Raw genomic sequence first — 17,804 nt, 5'->3', positions numbered from 1 at the left:
ATTATTTCAATTGCTGCCAACTAAATAAGAACAACGGTTTAAAAATTTCCACATTCAAATTGATTCAATAAGAAATAATATAAATTGATTTATATTATTATATAAATAATTGTAAACAAATAAATGTAAATATAAATAAAAAAATAAAACGTAATGCACTATTACTCTAGAATTGAGCATAGTGTAAAAAACTGTTTAGGATTAATGTTAAATTCTTGATCAATTATTGTTAAATAAATTAAATTAAAAAAAAAAAAAACGAAATTACATCTTGTTTTGATTTATAGTTTTTATATTATATTAATTGCCACACATAAAATGATTACGATCATTAATACATGAAGTTAATGATCATTAATATAAAATCAAAATTAATCATTAATACACATAGCATATAAATAATGAAAAAAATTAAATTGAACGTTTTAATTAAAAAAAAAATCATTTCGAAGTTATACTGAAAAAAAAAAATATGAAAAAGTTTTTTAAACTTTTTAAAAATATAATAATGATTTTTAAATAATCAAAAAAATAATTTTCAGTGTTAATAACTTTTCCATTTTTGATGAAAAATAAATTTAAGAAAAACTCGTAATTATAAGCAAAATTTAAATAACAAACATGCAACTCAAATACAAACTGTTTAGAATTTTAGAAAAATAAAAAATAAAAAAAAAAAAGATTACATCTTGTTATAGTTTTGGCTTTTTTGTATATTTTCTCTTGGGTTGTTGTTTGACTGGTGAATCATATATCATATTAATATTTCTCTTATTGTTGGACATAATAAAAGTAAGTTTAGTCGTAACATCTTGTAGTTTATCTAAATAATCTTTTTTTATATGTTTTTCTTTTAGCCATTCAACAGTATCATCACAAATGATAGTAGCTTCATTTTTATTATCATCATTTAGCTCACAACTACTATCTTGAAGAGACGACTTGATATTAAGAATATATGTTTCTAATTTATGTTTTGCTAATAATTCTTCATCTTTTTCTTTGTCATAATTTTTTTTTATTCCAACTTCTTCTAGCATATTTTCAATTTCTTGTTCAGATAATTTTCCCTCATTGTATGATATTTCCATGGATTTTCGACGTCCATTATATTCGTCTCGGGCTGTAACGTGAAGAATTCCATCAACATTAAGCTCAAACGTCACTTCAAATTTAGCTTTGCCGGCAGGAGCTGGCGTAAGACCACTTAATATAAACTTTCCGAGAAAATTATTATCTATAGTAATTGGGTTTTCTCCTTCAAAAACATCAATAGCCACCTTTTTTTGATTATCATGTAACGTATAATAAGTTAAACTTCGTTTGCATGGAATTTTTGTGTTTCTGTTAATAATAGTAGACATTTGATGATCGAACCCACAGCTGGTACCCAATGATAACGGTGTAACATCAAAAAGTTGAACACCTTGAAGTACTAGTGATTCATTTTTTTCATTAGTCAGCATAGCAGCTTGAACAGCAGCACCATATGCAATAGCTTCATGAGCATTTATAGTCATATTCAACTCTTTACCACAAAAAAAATTTTGTAAAATTGATCGAATTTTTGGAATTTTTGTCGAGCCTCCAACAAGTACAACATCATCAATTGTCATTTTATCAATTTTAGCATCAGCCAATGCTCTTTCTACAGGTTTAAGAGCATCTTTAAACAATCCAAAACATATATTTTCAAATTGAGCCCTTGAAACATCAATATTAAAATCAATACCATCCATTAATGCATCAATCATGACAGTCGATTCAGTTGATGATGATAATTCTTGTTTAGCATTAACAGCTGCAACTCGCAATTTTCTTAAGCTTTTTTTGTCATTTTTTGGATTTTTTCCATTCTCTTTTTCAAATTCTTGGCATAAATAATCAACTAATTTTAAATCAAAATCTTCCCCACCGAGATGTAAGTCACCAGATGTTGATTTGACATCAAATGTTGGTCCTTTGCCAATTGTTAAAATTGTCACATCAGTTGTACCACCACCAAGATCATATATCATCACAGTTTTTTCACCATCAAGTTTTTTATAAAGACCATATGCTAATGCAGCAGCAGTTGGTTCATTTATTATTCTCAACACATTTAAACCAGCAATTTTTCCAGCATCAATCGTAGCTTTACGTTGGGCATCATTAAAATAAGCTGGCACAGTTATAACAGCATTAACGATTTTTTCACCAATAAATTTTTCAGATGATTCTTTTAATTCACTAAGAATCATTGAGCTTATTTGCTCTGGATAAAATTCCCTTAATTCATTGAAATATTGTACAACAATTTTTGGTTTACCATCAGCTCCATCAGCCACTTGAAAAGGCCAGTGTTTGATGTCTTCTTGGACTTGTAGTTCATTAAATTTTCTTCCAATTAATCTTTTGGCATCAAATACAGTGTTACAGGGATTCACAACAACTTGTTTTTTTGCCACATCACCAACTAGACAATTGTTACCTTTGAATGACACATAAGATGGTATTGTTCTGTTGCCTTGATCATCAGGAATGATGTGTACTTGACCACCTTGCCACATTGCCACACAAGAGTATGTAGTACCCAAATCAATTCCAATTGCAGCCATTGTCTTTTATCTAGAAATAAAAATAAATGAAAATATCTATTTGTATAATCTGCTATTCTTGTTGTTGTTATTATTTTATATTTTAAAGAGTTTTAAAGACTGTCTATTGTACGTTATTTAAACGTATTGATATATGTATCAAACTGTATCAAACTAACCTGTTTATTGTTATAATTATTCCAAGTTTTATTTTTCTGTTTCCAAATTTAAAATATAATTTTTATTATGTATAATAATACAAAAATTTATTTTTTAATACAAAAGTTTTTTTTATATAGGTAATAATTACTTTTAGGTACATTAACAATTAAATAAATTTATATTGTCATTGTTCACCTTTTTAGCATCGATTTTTATCTGGATGGAATACTCTGGAATAAATCAGTCCAAATTCCAGATTAATAATAATAATAATAATAATAATAATAATAATAATGAATTTGGGGCAGCACTGTTCAGCATGCATTATTATATCAGAAAATAATAATTGGATTTATAAATTATAAAAATTACACATTTATGTATTACACATTTAAAATAAAATGTACAATAATTGTTAAATTTTCCAAGTATTTATTTTAATATATATCATGAAATCAAATTAATAAAGACACACACAAATATTACATACATATATCAAAATGAAAAGAATAAAATGAAAAAAAAAATTAGAGTTCGTATAAGTACTGGTATAGGATATTGTCATACATGAAAAGATCATGTTGAATAATATAATAGCTGATGAAAAAAAATATTAAAGCATTCATATGCTGAAAAAAATTGAATTAACATTTTAATTAAAAAAAAAAAAAAGTTAAGAAAATACATATCAAGCACTTGTTTCCTAATCTGTAGCTTTCAAGTCAGATTAATTATTAATTTTTTTGTTCATTAAAAATATATTGACATTATTATATTTAAAAAAATAATCAAAAAGTAAATAAGAATAAATTTACAATTTAAGTTTTTTTTTCTTGGCATCAGAGCAACCAGCTGTTTTAGCATGTCTTGATTTCTTCATTTCATCATTATAGTAATTAGTAAGATCATTCAATTGTGATTTATAATACTCGGTAACATCTGGTCCACTTTCAAGCCATTCTTCAAAGGTACTGTAAGCTTTAGATAATTTTTTTTTTTGATCATCATCAAGAATTGAATTTTCATCTTGAACTTCAAGTTTTATTGACAAAAGTAATGATTCAAGCTCATTTTTAACTTTAACTTTTTCTCTTTGTTCTTCTGTCATCACTGTATAGCATGATTGTTTTATTTTTTCCAAAGTTTCATTGTAATCATTAATTTTTGCTGATTTATTATTAGCATTTAACCATTCATTAGTATTGTCACAAATATCACCGAGTTCAGCATTAATAACATCATTTTCTTCAATAGTTTGTTCAACTAATGATAAATAATTTTTCAACTGACCTTTTGCTTGTTTCTTTTCCTTGATTTTTTTTGATACGATATTATTGTAAATTATTTTTGCCTTATTTAATACACTGAGACATTTATTTTTTTTTGCAGATGAATTTTCTGTTAGAAAATTCTTTATTTGTTCACAAAGTTCTGTTACTTTATTCTTTTCTATTTCATCTAAATCACAATTTTCATCATCAATAGATTGTTTTAATGTATATAAATATGATTCAACATCATATTTTGCTTTCATGGCTTCACGTTGATCAAGGTCATAATCTCGTAATTTTTTGGCCTCTGTAATCATTTGTGTAATTTCTGTACTTGACCCAAATCCTGTTGTGTCAATGATTTTGGTATAATTAATAGAGTTAGAATGAATATCTTTTGAAGCTACGTAAATATTTCCATCAATATCAACATCTAATGTGATATTAAAACGTATTTTATTCCATTCGACTCTAACTCCAGATAATTTTAGTGCTTTAATAATTTTTTTATTGTTGAATAATTCATTATCAGTCTCATAAAATTTAAACAACACAAAAAGTTCATAAGTTCTCAAAGTGAATTCTCTTGTTTCTTGACAGGGTATTGTATCATTTTTATGGATAAAATTATACATATGAGTTTCATGAAAAAAAACACCAATGTTATTTGGCATAACATCAGTCAGTTGAACACCTTGAAGTTTGGGTGATTTATTTTTCTCTTCAGACAACATAGCTGCTTGAATAGCAGCTCCATATGCAACTGTTTCATCACTGCATACTGAAAAATTTAGTTGTTTACCATTAAAAAATTCTTGAAGCATTATTCTAATTTTTGGAATTCTCGTTGAACCACCAACAAGTAAAATTTCATCAATGCTTTCTTTTTCAACTTTTGCATCTCTTAATGCTCCTTTAACACAATTAATTGTCAATTGAAATAAATCATTACAAAGCTTCTCAAATATATCTCTTGTTATTTTAATTTCCAAATCAGTATCACCAACAATATTATCAACAGAGACTAATGTCTCAGTGTCACTTGATAAATTATGTTTAGCATTAATAGCTGCTTTTTCTAACTTTTTCAATGCTTTTACATTTTCAGTTAAATCCAATCCACTAATAATGTAAAATTGTTCACAAAGATGTTTAATTAATATTGAATTAAAATCTTCACCACCAAGATTACGATTTCCAGCAGTTGATAAGACTTCATATAGAAGACCATCTTCAATTAATAATACTGAAACATCAGTATTACCACCACCAACATCAAAAACAACAACATTTTTAATACCTTCGACATTTTTAGTCATTCCATATGTTAATGCTGTTGCTGTTGATTCACTTATGACTCTTAAAATATTAAGACCAGCAATTTTACCAGCAATTTTCATGTTTTCACGTTGAGATAAACTAAATGATGCTGGTACTGTCAATACAGCATTATCAATTGTTTCACCAAGAAACAACTCAGCTGATTCTTTTACTTGTGCCAAATATTGTGCCATTATTTCTTCTGGATGATATTCCTTTTTGTCACCACAAAATTCAACTTGTATTTTTAATGTATTATTAACAGCAACAATCTTAAATGGAAATTTATCAATAAGTTGTTGAATATCAGGATTATCAAAGCTTTGTCCAACAAGTCGTTTAACATTAAACAAAGTATTGGTTGGATTCATAATAGCTTGATTTTTTGCTACATCACCAATCAGATGTTTTGTGTTGGTGAATCCAACATATGATGATGATGTTCTTTTTCCTTGAGCATTTGGAATCACTTTCAACATATCATCCTTCCAAACAGCTGCACAAAAATTTGTGGTACCCAGATCAATTCCAATTGCTGTCATTTTATTTATATTTTCAATAATATATATCACTTATGAATTGAATTTTGTATCCTGTTTTTTTTTTCCTTTGTTGATCTGATACGTCTTCGATTTTGTAAGCTGTAAAAAAATTATTACTATATTAATTTAATTACGAATTATTGTTTATTTGATATTAATTATTATTCATTACTTTATTATTCTTGTTATTTTATTGTTAATTATTTTTGAAGATAACAAATAACCGTTATATGTGGAGACAAAGGCAGACAAAGGGCACCAACAGGATGTGCATGCAAGTGTGTGTTTTTTCTTTTTTGTTTTCATAACAAACCATAACAAACATTAGTAATGACATCTAACGGTTTACCTACTTGATTAAAAAAAATGTTGAGTATTTGAATGTTAAATTTTTAAAATTTATTAATTAATATTTTATTAATTAATAATTATATATAAAAATTGTTTATTGTTGTATTATATTTGAAAAAAAAAAAAATCATTGAATTTGGAATTTTAAATTATAAGATTCGGTTTTATAATAAAGAATTGTCAACTCAAATTTAAAAAAAAAAAAAACAATGTAAGTTAAAAAATTAGAAAAAAAAAATAATAAATTTATTATATAACAAGTCAATAATTTTTTTTGTGTCATTTGTTTGTTTGCTGTTAATTAATTTTTAAAATTTTTACAAACAAAAATGGTATAAGTAAATGACTCAAAGAAAATCTAATGTTAAAAACACTAAATTAATTTTAGAGAGCGTCACCATCACCAGCATCGGTGGTTCAGTGGTAGAATGCTCGCCTGCCACGCGGGCGACCCGGGTTCGATTCCCGGCCGATGCAACAATTATTATTTTTTTTTTTTTTTGTATTATTGTAACAATCACTTGATTCTTAAAAATATTCATCTATTTTTTTTGTGTATATCAATAAAAAACATTTTATTTATATGCAATTGTACAACGAATTAATATTAAATTTTTATTTGACAAATTTATATGAAAAATATCAAAAGAAAATTTTAAATAGATGTATAATGTTGATTTCTGATATGTAAATTATTCCAATAAATGCATATTAAAAATTTAGATATCATCATCACAATAATAATAATAATTTTTTTATTAAATGCAAGTAAAAAAAATGAATCGAAAATTACTGTAGACTTTGAAATATTTATTCTCGCAAGCATATCCGATTGCCTCATTTTAATTTCACCTTTCTCATTATACATGTAAATTTTTTTCTTTATTTGTAGCACTATATAAGCTATTTTAATCACAGTATTAAATCAGACTCATTACAATATTGTTTTCAGAGCTTTAATATAATGAATAAAAATTAAATTGTTTTTTTTTTTACTTTTTGTTATATATAATGATTATTTATCAATTGTCATTGTTTAGTCTTGTTACAAAGTAGCAAAGTGTAGAAGCTAGTGGAAGAGTAAAATTGAACGTTGAAATTATTTTTTCAATATAGTAAGTATTTGTGTTTTTGTAATTAAATGTAAAATGTAAAATATTTATTATTTAACAGATCACAAAATATGTTGAACGCAATACCAGTTAAACGCCATGAGGCATTAATAAATAAGTGTAAAAATATTCAGCCTCTAGCAATTGGATCTAATCATTTTCATCTTGAATTTGAGCCATTAACAGAGGCTCTTAAAGAAAAAGCAAAAACGGAGTTGCGAGAAACACCAGAGATTGTTGATCAAGGACTTGCTGAGATTAAAAAATTAATTAAAGGTAAAAAAAAGAATTGACAAATGCATTCAACATTTGATCATTTTTTTTTCCTCATTCATGTATGAACTCAATACGTATTAATTAATTCAATTCAAAGTTTTATAATTATGTATATACATTTTAATTTATAAATCAACAGAAGATGCTGAATTGATGGTACCTGATGATGATTATTTTTTAACAAAATTTTTACGTCCTTGCAAGTGGTATGCCACCTCTGCCTTTGAAATGGTAAATATTATTATTTTTAATAATTAATTATAATTGATAAAATATAATCATATTTACCTTTATCATTTAAATATATGTAGATGAAACGATACTTTAATTATCGTAAAGATCGTCCACGTTTTTGTACTAATTTAATGCCAAAAAATGAACGTGCGGTTTTTACATCAAGAGTTTTAACACCACTGCCATTACGTGCAAAAGATGGTTCAAGAATAATTGTAATTCAAGGTGGTAAACTATGGAATCCAAAAGAAGTTAGTGTTGATCAATCATTCAGAGGTTTAATGATTTTAATAGATACTTTTTTAAATGAACCAGCCACTCAGGTTTTTGTCTAAACATTATTTTTAAAAAAATCAAATTAATAAAATTAAATACTTATTGTTTATTTTAATTTACAGATAAGCGGTTATCGTTTAATAATTGACATGGATGGTCTATCTATGAGTCAAATTATTCATTTTACTCCACCTTATGCTGCTGCTGTTATTGAATGGCTCCAAAAATGTTGTCCAGGTCGTTTTAAAAGTACTGACATTATCAATCAACCATATATTTTTAATATTCTTTTTGCAATATTTAAACCATTCATTGATGTATGTAAATAAACTATTAACATAAAAAAATATATTATTGTTTATGTTAATATATTTTTTTTGTTGATAGGCAAAATATCGTAAACGTCTTTTTTTTCATGGTAAAAATCGTGATGATTTAATGTCATGCTATGGTAGTCAAGCATTACCCAAACAATACGGTGGTGAATTGGAGTATTCTTTAGGTGAACCACTTGAAGAATCATTATGGGATTACTTGTGTAATTTTAATGAAGAATTTCAAGGTAAATTTTAGCTCAATTTTTTAAGCTTATTAATAATTGATTTATAAAAAATACTATAATAACTTATTATACGTAATAATAATTAATTTGTTTTTAGATTTGGAAAACATGGGCTATTCAAAAAACAAATAATTTTAAAATAAAAATAAATCAATAAATAATAATTGTTATTACCTAATATTCGAAAAAGAATTGTAATATTTTATTCATTCAACAATTTTATAGCATTTTTTTGTTTTTTTTTTTTTTTTGAATATTTGTATACAAACTTTGTAACAAAAAAAATGAATAATTAATTAAATTTTATTTATATTTCAAAATTAAAATTTAAAAATATCATTATAAATACAGGAAAAAAAAATGAATAATTTGATGATAAAAATTAATAATTCAGATATGAAAAAAAATCAAGTAAATTAAAACATGAATACTATATGAAAAATAATTAAATCAAGTCATACATATTTTCTAAATTAAAAAAATTGTGTCAGTCATCAAACATAAAACTTACCAACGGTCTTTTTTTTCTTAATTTCTAACAATATTAAAAATATAATTAGTAATTGTCAGTATCAAAGCCATTTGGATCATTATAACGTTGAACATCCAGCAATGATGATGTATCAGTCTTATCAAAACTCTTTATAACATCACAACTTGTATAAACAATTAATTTAACACCATTGTCACGTTTTTTTAAAACTTCAGATGCATATTGAAGAGTTTTAGTTGTTATTTCAGTATAATATAAAATCAAGCTCTCAAGCCCTGGTGAATTTTGAATAATTTTCATGGCACTTACATCAGTTACTCCATCACATTTTGAGCATCCAAATTTTTTAAGATTAACCAAGGAATTTACAATGTCATCATCAACATCATAAACTTCATTGAGTAATAAGACTTGTATATTTTTTAATTTTTCAAGTTTGATTAAAGATGCTTTCGTTATTTCTCCACACATGCTGAGATCAAAATATTTTAAATATTTACAGCTGTTAATTATTTCAATAACAACATTGTCATCAATATAATCACCGACAAAACTGAGATCTAAATGTTCAAGATTAATGAGATTTGATATTGCTGGATTTGGACCATTTAATTTTGATTTTGATAAATCAAGATAAGCCAGTGATCCTTTTAGACAAATAATGTCCATTACATTTTCACCGATTTCGTAATTTGAAAGTGTCAAAGAACGTAGTGAATTAAACTTGTTGAGGATCTACAAAAAAATTCATTTTAATTATAAACAACATCATGTATTTCTTAAAGCAAATAAATGAATAAATAAATAGGAATATAATTACTTTAACAAATTGTGATACTTCGTTTTCATCGTCACAGTATTCATCTGGATATTTACTCCAACGAAGTTCGTCTGATATCAATGATATATTTTCCATGTCAATTGGAAGGCTTTGTAAAATCTTTTCGTCATTATGTGGTGTTTCATCTTCTACTTCATCAGCATAATTATTTTTTCTGTCATTGTTAACAAATAAAATATTTATACTTCGTAGTTTAATCATTTTTTTAAATGCATCAGTAAAATCATTGACATTTGCATTGGCATGTAAAATGAGTTCAAGTGAAACAAGATTACAACAATAATCAGTGATTGCTGATAAAATTGTAGGATTTTCAGACAAAGAAAATGAAGCATGATTCAAGTATTCACCACATTTTATTAATGCATTTTTAACATCATCATCATTTGGTTGACGATTTAGTCCATATTGGACATTAAATTTTTTGTCACCAGTAGCAAAAGTACTGATGTTTTTCCACATCAATTGACATCCAGCTTTCCATTTTTCACACACTGCAAATGAGAATATTTTATTTTGTTAATTAGTATTGTAAATATAAAAATTTTTTTTTAATAAAAAATGTATTTACCTTTTTCCATCTGAAGACGATCATTAATTTTCAGATGAGAAAAAATCATGGAAAGATATTTTTCATCCAGTATATCAATAGAGATTTTTATTTTTTTTGTAGATGGTATTTCAGACTTCATTTTGGTTTTTTTAATCAGCAATAGACAATATAATTAAATGTTTTTTATTTTATGCAAAAACAAAAAAACTTGTTAAATAAATTGTAACCTTGAAATTTTATTAATATAATATACAACAACAGATTATAATTGCAACAATAGTTGATAAATTATATCAAAATAAATATTGTAATAGCAATTAATCAAGCATTAAGAAAAACACAGAACTTTTATAAGTCGTTTTTTTTTTTTTGACGTTATATACAAAATTGCACATGCAAAAACAGTATTGTGTTTTTATTTTTTATTATAATTTATAGGTGCCACCAGGTAAATAAAAACAAAGTTGATAAAAAAAAAAAAGCGTCCTCTGGTGGGGGACATTCCGATATCCCAAATAAGACGTATTGTTTTTTTGTTGGTTTCTGGAAATTTCTGGAAATTTCCTCACGATTACGAGAAAACGTAACCGATAAATGTTGATCGTGTAAATGGTACGCATGTGTCCCGTGTACAACGTAATAAAAAATATAAATAAAAAATACAAATAGTCTGGGATTGTCTGGGATAACGGGGTGTGACGTGCAAGTTGGAAGAAAAGAAAGACATAAAATTAAAAATTCACGACAAAAGCATTGTCAATTGTCATTATTTTCTTTTAACCAATATAATCAACAGTTTAATAAGTTTATAACAATTATTTTATTGAAAAATGGAGGGAAATAAAAGGATTAAGCAAATGCATTTGCCATTATTAGAAACCAATGGATCCACCATGAACGAGGATTCTGATCGATCCATCAACATTTTGCCTGATGAATGTTTGATATTAATTTGTTCACATCTCTCATCCATTGATAGATTAAACATGGAAAAAGGTACATTAAAATTATTCTATTATATTTCAATATATTAAATAAAAATAATTAAAAAATTTATACCCAACAGTTTGTCAAAGTTGGAAAGCGAGTGTCAGTCCATTAATCTGGAATAACATTACTAAATTTGATGCTCGCGGGTATCAACAGTTGACTGTTGAAAGGTTGATAACTCGATGTGGAAGATTTTTAAAAGATTTGATTCTTGATTCATCATGTGATTACAGTATATTTCCAATTGTTGGTGAACATTGTATTAATCTTGTCAATTTTGATTTTGGTTTACGACCAAATTTTGAAGAAATGTATTTTCGTAATTCATTCAACAACATGAAGAAGCTCAAATCAATAAAAATTTGGGCTGATGACAGTAATTCTATTGATAATTTAGCTCATATTTTCCATAGTATTCATAATGACATTGAAGAAATTTCATTTTTTACACCTCTAAAATATGTAAAACCTATGTCAAAAAGATGGCCTAATGTGAGTATATTTATTTTAATATTATATTAAAAATAATTGATAATAATTTATTCTTTGTTTAATAGGTATTCGAAAAATTTACAACACTTCGTAAAATTTTAATGTTTCATTGTGAGCTTAATGATGAAATTATAGATATGATTAATAAAAAAAAAACAACACTTACCGAATTGACATTGATTTATTCATGTTTTTGGAGCTCCATTCAATTGGATCTTCCAAATTTAGAATCTTTGTGTCTACGACATTGTCCCGTTGTTATTGAAAATTGTTTGATTAACGGTGTACCAAATAATTTCAAACAATTAAGTATTGTAAATCTTGGTTTGTCCGTTTCAAATGATATGATATCACAAGAGACAGTTTCTCGTATTGGAAAACAAAATTTAAAAAAACTGCGTTTGGACAACACCAGCTTTTGTTTTGGTAAATTAACGAAAAATTTATTCAATCTCAAATTTTTGGATTGTGCTCGTTGTGTCGCCGTAACAGATTCTAATATAATAACTGTTTTAAAAAATTGTAAAAATATTCAATTTTTATATCTTGTTGGTACTAGTATTACTGTAAACACTCTTTGCTTTGCTGTTGATGTTGTTAATCAACGTGAGCGAGGACCTCCACTAATTATTAGTGTTAATAGAAATGTTTATGATGATTTTTTTAAGAAAGATGGTGTTATAATTCCTCATTTATTGGCTATTAAAAAAGTTGTGTAACCAGATTAATTTTTCAATATATTTTTTTTTTTGTGGTGTGTTGTTTTTTAAAAAATTGATAAAATAAAAAATTGATGAAAAAAGCTTCTTCTTTATTCATTTATATAAATGTTCATTTAAAAATCTCATAATAATTTTTTAAAAAATCCTTCGAAAATTAAATAAATAATAATGAGTATTTACATTATTACGTAAGAAAAAAAAATAGGTTTTAATACTAGACGTCTGTTGATAATACAAACAATTATTGTAATAAAAAATTCCAATAAATACAATGTCACATTATCAAATTAAAAACACAATACCAATCATTGATAATTACTTGTATATAATTAATGTATAAAATATTCAACAAAAATTCCAAAGAGTATATACAATATAATTATCAGCATAACAAAATAATAAAAAAATCATCGAGAAAATTATTCACTATATAGCCAAGATATGACTAAGCAAAAATTGTGTTATTAATTTTAAATACTAGTGATGTTGGTAGACAAAATTAAAAATAATATTAATAAAATAACAATCAATTTTAACGGATATAAAAACAAGAAGACTAGAGAAAAAAAATTCATATTAATATAAACATTAATCAAAGCAACAATGAAGTTTATTTTTCTTTTTTTAACTTTTGCAATTTTGGCTTATAATGTCAAGGTAACTAAATTAATAATTAAATAAATTATATTATTCGTTTAATTACTTTCTTTGTTTACTTTGTAAAATCATCAGGCACAAACAGCTGCTGGTCTTATTAGGCTTCAAGCTGCTAACAGACTCTGTAGACAACAAAATGGTATTGATAGAAGTTTGATAAATCGTGCTCGTCAAGGTGAATTTATTGATAATAATCCCCAATTTGATTGCTATGTTGGATGTCTTCTTCAACAACTGGGACTGGTAAGATTAGCAATTATTTATTTTGTTATATTTTAAATTAATTATTCAACAGGTGTAACTACAAAAAAAAAATATATTTTGTTCATAAACAATTTGTATTCCTTGAGTAATACAATAATGATTGATTTTAATTTTTAAGACTTATGATGATGGATCATTGGACGTTAATACAGCTGTTAATATGGTGCCATTGACATCACCATCACATGATCAAATTGTCAATGCTATCAGTATCTGTGGCAACCAAAGTAAGATGTATTTATTATATCATGTACTTTTTTTTTTTTCAATTATTTTATTAGCGTTAATATTATTTATATTATCATTTTTTTAGGAGGAAATGATAAGTGTTCAACTGCACACTTGTTGTATTCTTGCATGTATCAAAATAACGTGAGTACCTGAAAATTAGATAAAAAAAAAAAGTAGAAAATTATAAATGTATTTTATTTAATTTCTATTAATATAATTATATAATTTCTATTAATTTTATTTTAACAGATTCCAGTACAAGCTTTAGGCTGATAAAAAACGTAATTTTAATTTTATTAAACATATTACAATAGTTTTTTTCTAAATACAAAAATAAACAAAACACAGTGATGAAAATATAACTTGCACTGTTTAGCAAAAGTATTATTTCGTTTCTTTTTTTTTAATTTTTAATAATTGCTACAACATACAAATTATGTAGTGCAGTTGGAGCCACGTTGTATATCAACTTTAAATTAATATCAATTGAAAATAAAATGAATTTTTAATTCGAAAAAAACAGTGATTAAAATTATTATTATAGTTTTTTTTTTATAAACAATATAAATATACAAAAGTGTTTAAAAATAATGATACAAATTTACTTTTGTTTTAATTATTAACATTTTTTTAAATCTTCTTAAATTAATTTACTTTTATTTATCAAATTATTCAAACTAAAATTAAATTTTTTATCATTTAATTTACCTGAATTATCGATATTAATTAATTTTAATTTATCATCAATACATTTTGATAAAATAAACTCATCACAAATATCGTCAAATTCATCAATACAATCATCACAATTAGATTTAAATGTCTCATTTTGAATACATTTAAATTTACCTTTTAACTCAATAACATCATTTTCTAAAAAATTAAACCAAACTAAAAATTTTTTTAATTTAATTACAATACTTTCTATTGTTTTTTTACAACAATGATTTTTACAAATACGATAAACTGTTTCCATACGATCCAATTCATTATTCCAATTATGAAAAATTGCCTCAATAAAACTCGAACTGTTTTTCCAATTTATTTTAAAAATATTTCTTTCATCAGATGTTTTAAAATACCATTTTAATAATTTTTCTGACTCTTTGTATTTATTAATACTCAAGAAGAATCCATACACAAATCCAATATCAATGTTTTTCTTGAAACTTGATATACTATCAGCTGTTTGTAGAAAATCATTTAAAAAAGTATCCATCAAACTATATTGTTGATTTATTAAAATATTATCACTGTACTCTTCAAATAATTTGTATATAATTTGACGTAATGATTTGTCATCATTATCATTTTTAATAAATGATACAGCACTGATTATATTTTTAACTTGGGACAACAATGCTGATGATGAAGTCCAAGACATATTAATAATACTATTTTTTAAATCATCAGGACTATTTTTCCATACATCAAAAATTATTGATAAATCAATGAACTTAGATGTTTCAAGATCCAAATATTGGTCAACAATATCCATCAGTATATTTAAAATAACATTCCAATAATCTGTTTTTTTAAATTCACACCAAATCGGTGGTGATGTTACCAAGCATATATATTTAAATGGCCATCCAGAATAAAAACAATCAAGTATCTGAACTTTATTATTATTGAAAAATTCAATAACACATGATGACTTCATTTTTTGAAATAAAAAATATAATATGTTAATCATCATACTTCTTGGATGAACAAAAAGAATTTCTTTAGCTGCTTTTAATAATATTTTATCTCTATTAAAGCTTATTTTATTGAGAAAAAAATTAACAGCAGTTATATTTTTATCTAAAACTGATGCTAAAAACATTTTTACAGCTGATTTTTTTTTTTCTTTTAGCTCACCAAATATAAAGGATGCACAGAGTGACTTGTGACAAATGTGACGTCTCCAATACTCTAAAAGATAGATATTTGTTTGATCATTTTTTGTGATAATGTCATTAATATAATTTGACAATTTTAATTTCATATTGTTGTCAATAACAAGCCAAATTGTTTCGATACAATCAACTTGACACAAGTTGCAAGCTTCCTCAAACATAAAATTAATATTAAAATAATGATCATTAGAATCATCATGATACAATGAATTAAATGTTGTCATTTGATCAATGGTACCAACTGGTGTCCAGCAAAGCTTCTCCATATAATCATTAAATGATGGATATAAATTCGTTGATGGCTCTAATTTTTTGTAAATATTTAACAACAAATTAAGTAATATATCACCAGTTTGCTTGATAATATAGGCCAGTTTCTTTTTTAATAAATTATCAATATCAAATTTCTCAATGTCATTATACAGTGTCATGTATAAATCTTTTTTTTTACTCAATTTTTGTGTTTCTTTTTCATAAAAATTTGATATTACTGACTTTTCAGTTGTTGTTTGTAAATACTCTTCAAGTTTAATTACTGTTGATGGCTTTTTCCACATGCCAACAGCTAGTTTAATCAAATCCAATTGTTCAATTGTTGGCTCCATTTTTTATACTATGTTATTATTCAACTGAAATTAAATGATAACTGTTATTTTGTTTATTATTATTATTATTATTAAATAGTTTATTAATTTTTGTACATTTTTTTACTTGTGTATGCCAGAGTTTGTGTGACTTGAACTAATATAATTTCATCTTATCATAAATGAAATAGGACGCTTTGATACTCAAATAAAAACATTGACATTTTTTTTCCATACCAGCAGTATGATACCAACACTTAATTAATATTTTATTATATTTAAATGAGTTATTAATTAAGAAAAATGAATTATTAATTTTTGTTTTATATTTAATTAATGCTTCTCGTTAATCATAATATTATTTTTTTTTTCAGTTTTTGTTTAGTCGTTGAGTCAATGTTTGTATGTATGTACACTATAAATCCATTTATGACATCATAATTATTAATTATATTCTCTTTTCAAGTATTTACGACTTCCGAAAATTTAGACCAATCAGAGTCCTAGTTAGCCAGAGAATGGCTAACTTCCTGTGACGTATGAATTTACGAAAAAAAAATATATTTGCAAAATTTTTTTATAATTTTTTTTTTTTTAGTTTGAGGATACAATTAAATTAATTAAAAATAATATTGTATAAATATTTTAAATAATAAATTGTATTTTTAGGTAGAAAAAATAAAAAACTTTAGAAAATTTGTTTTTTTTTGGTACAATAATTTTAATATAAAATATAATTAAAATATATAATAATAGTATGAATAAAAAAAACTAAAGTTACATAGTCAATTAAAAATGATCAATATAATTTATCAATAATTGGGCTAGCCATTAAAATAAAAAATAAAAAGTGTATTTATTTCGACAATGATTTACGCTTTTACTATTAATTTGAAGGAGTTCTGATAGTTATAGCATTTTCACCTATTCTTAAAATACGAAGATGTCTTGAAATACGTAGTAGCTTATTAACACCAGCATCAGTTAATTTGTTACATTTAATACATTCAAGTTTTTTTAGAAATTTAAATTTACTAATAAACTCATCATCAACATTTTCACATTGATTGACATGTAACACTTGAAGCCTCTTTAATTTTTCAAGTTTAATTAATGTATTTTTAGTCAAGTTTTTATTATCACTTATATCCAAGTACTTTAATTTACTACACTTTTTGGCAATTTGTATGATTAATTCTTCTTCAAGTTCTCTTTCCATTGAGCATAAATCCAAGTGTTCAAGATTTATGAGATTTGATATGAGTACTTGATTAGGTGGTAAATCACAATGTGATAAATCTAGATACGCCAATGTTTTTATTTGTGATAAAACTGCTATAACTGGAGCATCAACAAGACACTGGACAATTGACAAACAACGTAGAGCTTTAAAT

At 24.8% G+C, this 17,804-nt stretch overlaps 6 protein-coding genes and 1 non-coding gene across 8 annotated transcripts; 4 read left to right on the top strand and 3 right to left on the bottom strand.

Moving 5' to 3' along the window:
* Positions 1 to 274: 274 nt before the first annotated feature.
* On the bottom strand, positions 275 to 2,956 carry LOC122854655 (heat shock 70 kDa protein-like). The gene is made up of 2 exons (XM_044155502.1): positions 2,756 to 2,956; positions 275 to 2,607 (listed from the first exon to the last, which is right to left on the bottom strand). The coding sequence occupies exon 2, from the start codon at positions 2,595 to 2,597 to the stop codon at positions 693 to 695; it is 1,905 nt and encodes a 634-aa protein (XP_044011437.1). The 5' UTR covers positions 2,598 to 2,607; positions 2,756 to 2,956; the 3' UTR covers positions 275 to 692.
* Positions 2,604 to 6,128, bottom strand: LOC122853748 (heat shock protein 70 A1-like). Its single transcript, XM_044154167.1, has 3 exons — positions 6,044 to 6,128; positions 3,554 to 5,970; positions 2,604 to 2,607 (listed from the first exon to the last, which is right to left on the bottom strand). Exons 2-3 carry the CDS (start codon positions 5,869 to 5,871, stop codon positions 2,604 to 2,606), a joined length of 2,322 nt encoding a protein of 773 aa, XP_044010102.1. The 5' UTR covers positions 5,872 to 5,970; positions 6,044 to 6,128.
* Positions 6,129 to 6,628: 500 nt separating this feature from the next.
* On the top strand, positions 6,629 to 6,699 carry Trnag-gcc. Its single transcript has one exon. It is a non-coding gene; the product is annotated as a tRNA-Gly (tRNA).
* Positions 6,700 to 7,154: 455 nt separating this feature from the next.
* LOC122854654 (alpha-tocopherol transfer protein-like) lies at positions 7,155 to 8,827 on the top strand. 2 transcript variants are annotated; one of them, XM_044155501.1, is made up of 7 exons: positions 7,155 to 7,337; positions 7,396 to 7,610; positions 7,750 to 7,841; positions 7,922 to 8,095; positions 8,243 to 8,437; positions 8,508 to 8,682; positions 8,780 to 8,827. In XM_044155501.1, the coding sequence occupies exons 2-7, from the start codon at positions 7,406 to 7,408 to the stop codon at positions 8,812 to 8,814; spliced, it is 876 nt and encodes a 291-aa protein (XP_044011436.1). In that variant the 5' UTR covers positions 7,155 to 7,337; positions 7,396 to 7,405; the 3' UTR covers positions 8,815 to 8,827. The 2 variants fall into 2 exon arrangements, with proteins under 2 accessions (XP_044011436.1, XP_044011435.1); XM_044155500.1 differs by having other exon boundaries at positions 7,922 to 8,167.
* A 318-nt stretch (positions 8,828 to 9,145) lies between these two features.
* Positions 9,146 to 10,697, bottom strand: LOC122854653. Its single transcript, XM_044155499.1, has 3 exons — positions 10,588 to 10,697; positions 9,996 to 10,510; positions 9,146 to 9,910 (listed from the first exon to the last, which is right to left on the bottom strand). The coding sequence occupies exons 1-3, from the start codon at positions 10,634 to 10,636 to the stop codon at positions 9,239 to 9,241; spliced, it is 1,236 nt and encodes a 411-aa protein (XP_044011434.1). The 5' UTR covers positions 10,637 to 10,697; the 3' UTR covers positions 9,146 to 9,238.
* A 456-nt stretch (positions 10,698 to 11,153) lies between these two features.
* On the top strand, positions 11,154 to 12,770 carry LOC122853747. Its single transcript, XM_044154165.1, has 3 exons — positions 11,154 to 11,565; positions 11,636 to 12,051; positions 12,117 to 12,770. Exons 1-3 carry the CDS (start codon positions 11,400 to 11,402, stop codon positions 12,768 to 12,770), a joined length of 1,236 nt encoding a protein of 411 aa, XP_044010100.1. The 5' UTR covers positions 11,154 to 11,399.
* A 606-nt stretch (positions 12,771 to 13,376) lies between these two features.
* Positions 13,377 to 14,198, top strand: LOC122854652 (general odorant-binding protein 56d-like). The gene is made up of 5 exons (XM_044155498.1): positions 13,377 to 13,430; positions 13,506 to 13,673; positions 13,813 to 13,921; positions 14,008 to 14,066; positions 14,175 to 14,198. Exons 1-5 carry the CDS (start codon positions 13,377 to 13,379, stop codon positions 14,196 to 14,198), a joined length of 414 nt encoding a protein of 137 aa, XP_044011433.1.
* The last annotated feature ends 3,606 nt before the right edge of the window (positions 14,199 to 17,804 follow it).

This window comes from Aphidius gifuensis, linkage group LG4 (genome assembly GCF_014905175.1).
Source record: "Aphidius gifuensis isolate YNYX2018 linkage group LG4, ASM1490517v1, whole genome shotgun sequence".
NCBI classification, from domain to species: domain Eukaryota; kingdom Metazoa; phylum Arthropoda; class Insecta; order Hymenoptera; family Braconidae; genus Aphidius; species Aphidius gifuensis.
The sequence above is the reverse complement of the archived record's forward strand: the minus strand, read 5'-3'. Positions and strand labels throughout refer to the sequence as shown.

Excerpts from the sequence above, each read along its gene's own strand:
- LOC122853747 (XM_044154165.1), top strand. The coding sequence starts at position 11,400 with ATGGAGGGAAATAAAAGGATTAAGCAAATGCATTTGCCATTATTAGAA. Across the intron at positions 11,566-11,635 it reads TAGATTAAACATGGAAAAAG|TTTGTCAAAGTTGGAAAGCG; the intron begins GTACATTAAAAT and ends TATACCCAACAG. Across the intron at positions 12,052-12,116 it reads TGTCAAAAAGATGGCCTAAT|GTATTCGAAAAATTTACAAC; the intron begins GTGAGTATATTT and ends TTTGTTTAATAG.
- LOC122854655 (XM_044155502.1), bottom strand. The coding sequence starts at position 2,597 with ATGGCTGCAATTGGAATTGATTTGGGTACTACATACTCTTGTGTGGCA.
- LOC122853748 (XM_044154167.1), bottom strand. The coding sequence starts at position 5,871 with ATGACAGCAATTGGAATTGATCTGGGTACCACAAATTTTTGTGCAGCT.
- LOC122854653 (XM_044155499.1), bottom strand. The coding sequence starts at position 10,636 with ATGATTTTTTCTCATCTGAAAATTAATGATCGTCTTCAGATGGAAAAA. Across the intron at positions 10,511-10,587 it reads TCGTCTTCAGATGGAAAAAG|TGTGTGAAAAATGGAAAGCT; the intron begins GTAAATACATTT and ends TCTCATTTGCAG. Across the intron at positions 9,911-9,995 it reads AAGTATCACAATTTGTTAAA|ATCCTCAACAAGTTTAATTC; the intron begins GTAATTATATTC and ends ATTTTTTTGTAG.
- LOC122854654 (XM_044155500.1), top strand. The coding sequence starts at position 7,406 with ATGTTGAACGCAATACCAGTTAAACGCCATGAGGCATTAATAAATAAG. Across the intron at positions 8,168-8,242 it reads TAAATGAACCAGCCACTCAG|ATAAGCGGTTATCGTTTAAT; the intron begins GTTTTTGTCTAA and ends TTTAATTTACAG. Across the intron at positions 8,438-8,507 it reads TATTTAAACCATTCATTGAT|GCAAAATATCGTAAACGTCT; the intron begins GTATGTAAATAA and ends TTTTGTTGATAG.
- LOC122854652 (XM_044155498.1), top strand. The coding sequence starts at position 13,377 with ATGAAGTTTATTTTTCTTTTTTTAACTTTTGCAATTTTGGCTTATAAT. Across the intron at positions 13,431-13,505 it reads TTTTGGCTTATAATGTCAAG|GCACAAACAGCTGCTGGTCT; the intron begins GTAACTAAATTA and ends TAAAATCATCAG. Across the intron at positions 13,674-13,812 it reads TTCTTCAACAACTGGGACTG|ACTTATGATGATGGATCATT; the intron begins GTAAGATTAGCA and ends TTAATTTTTAAG.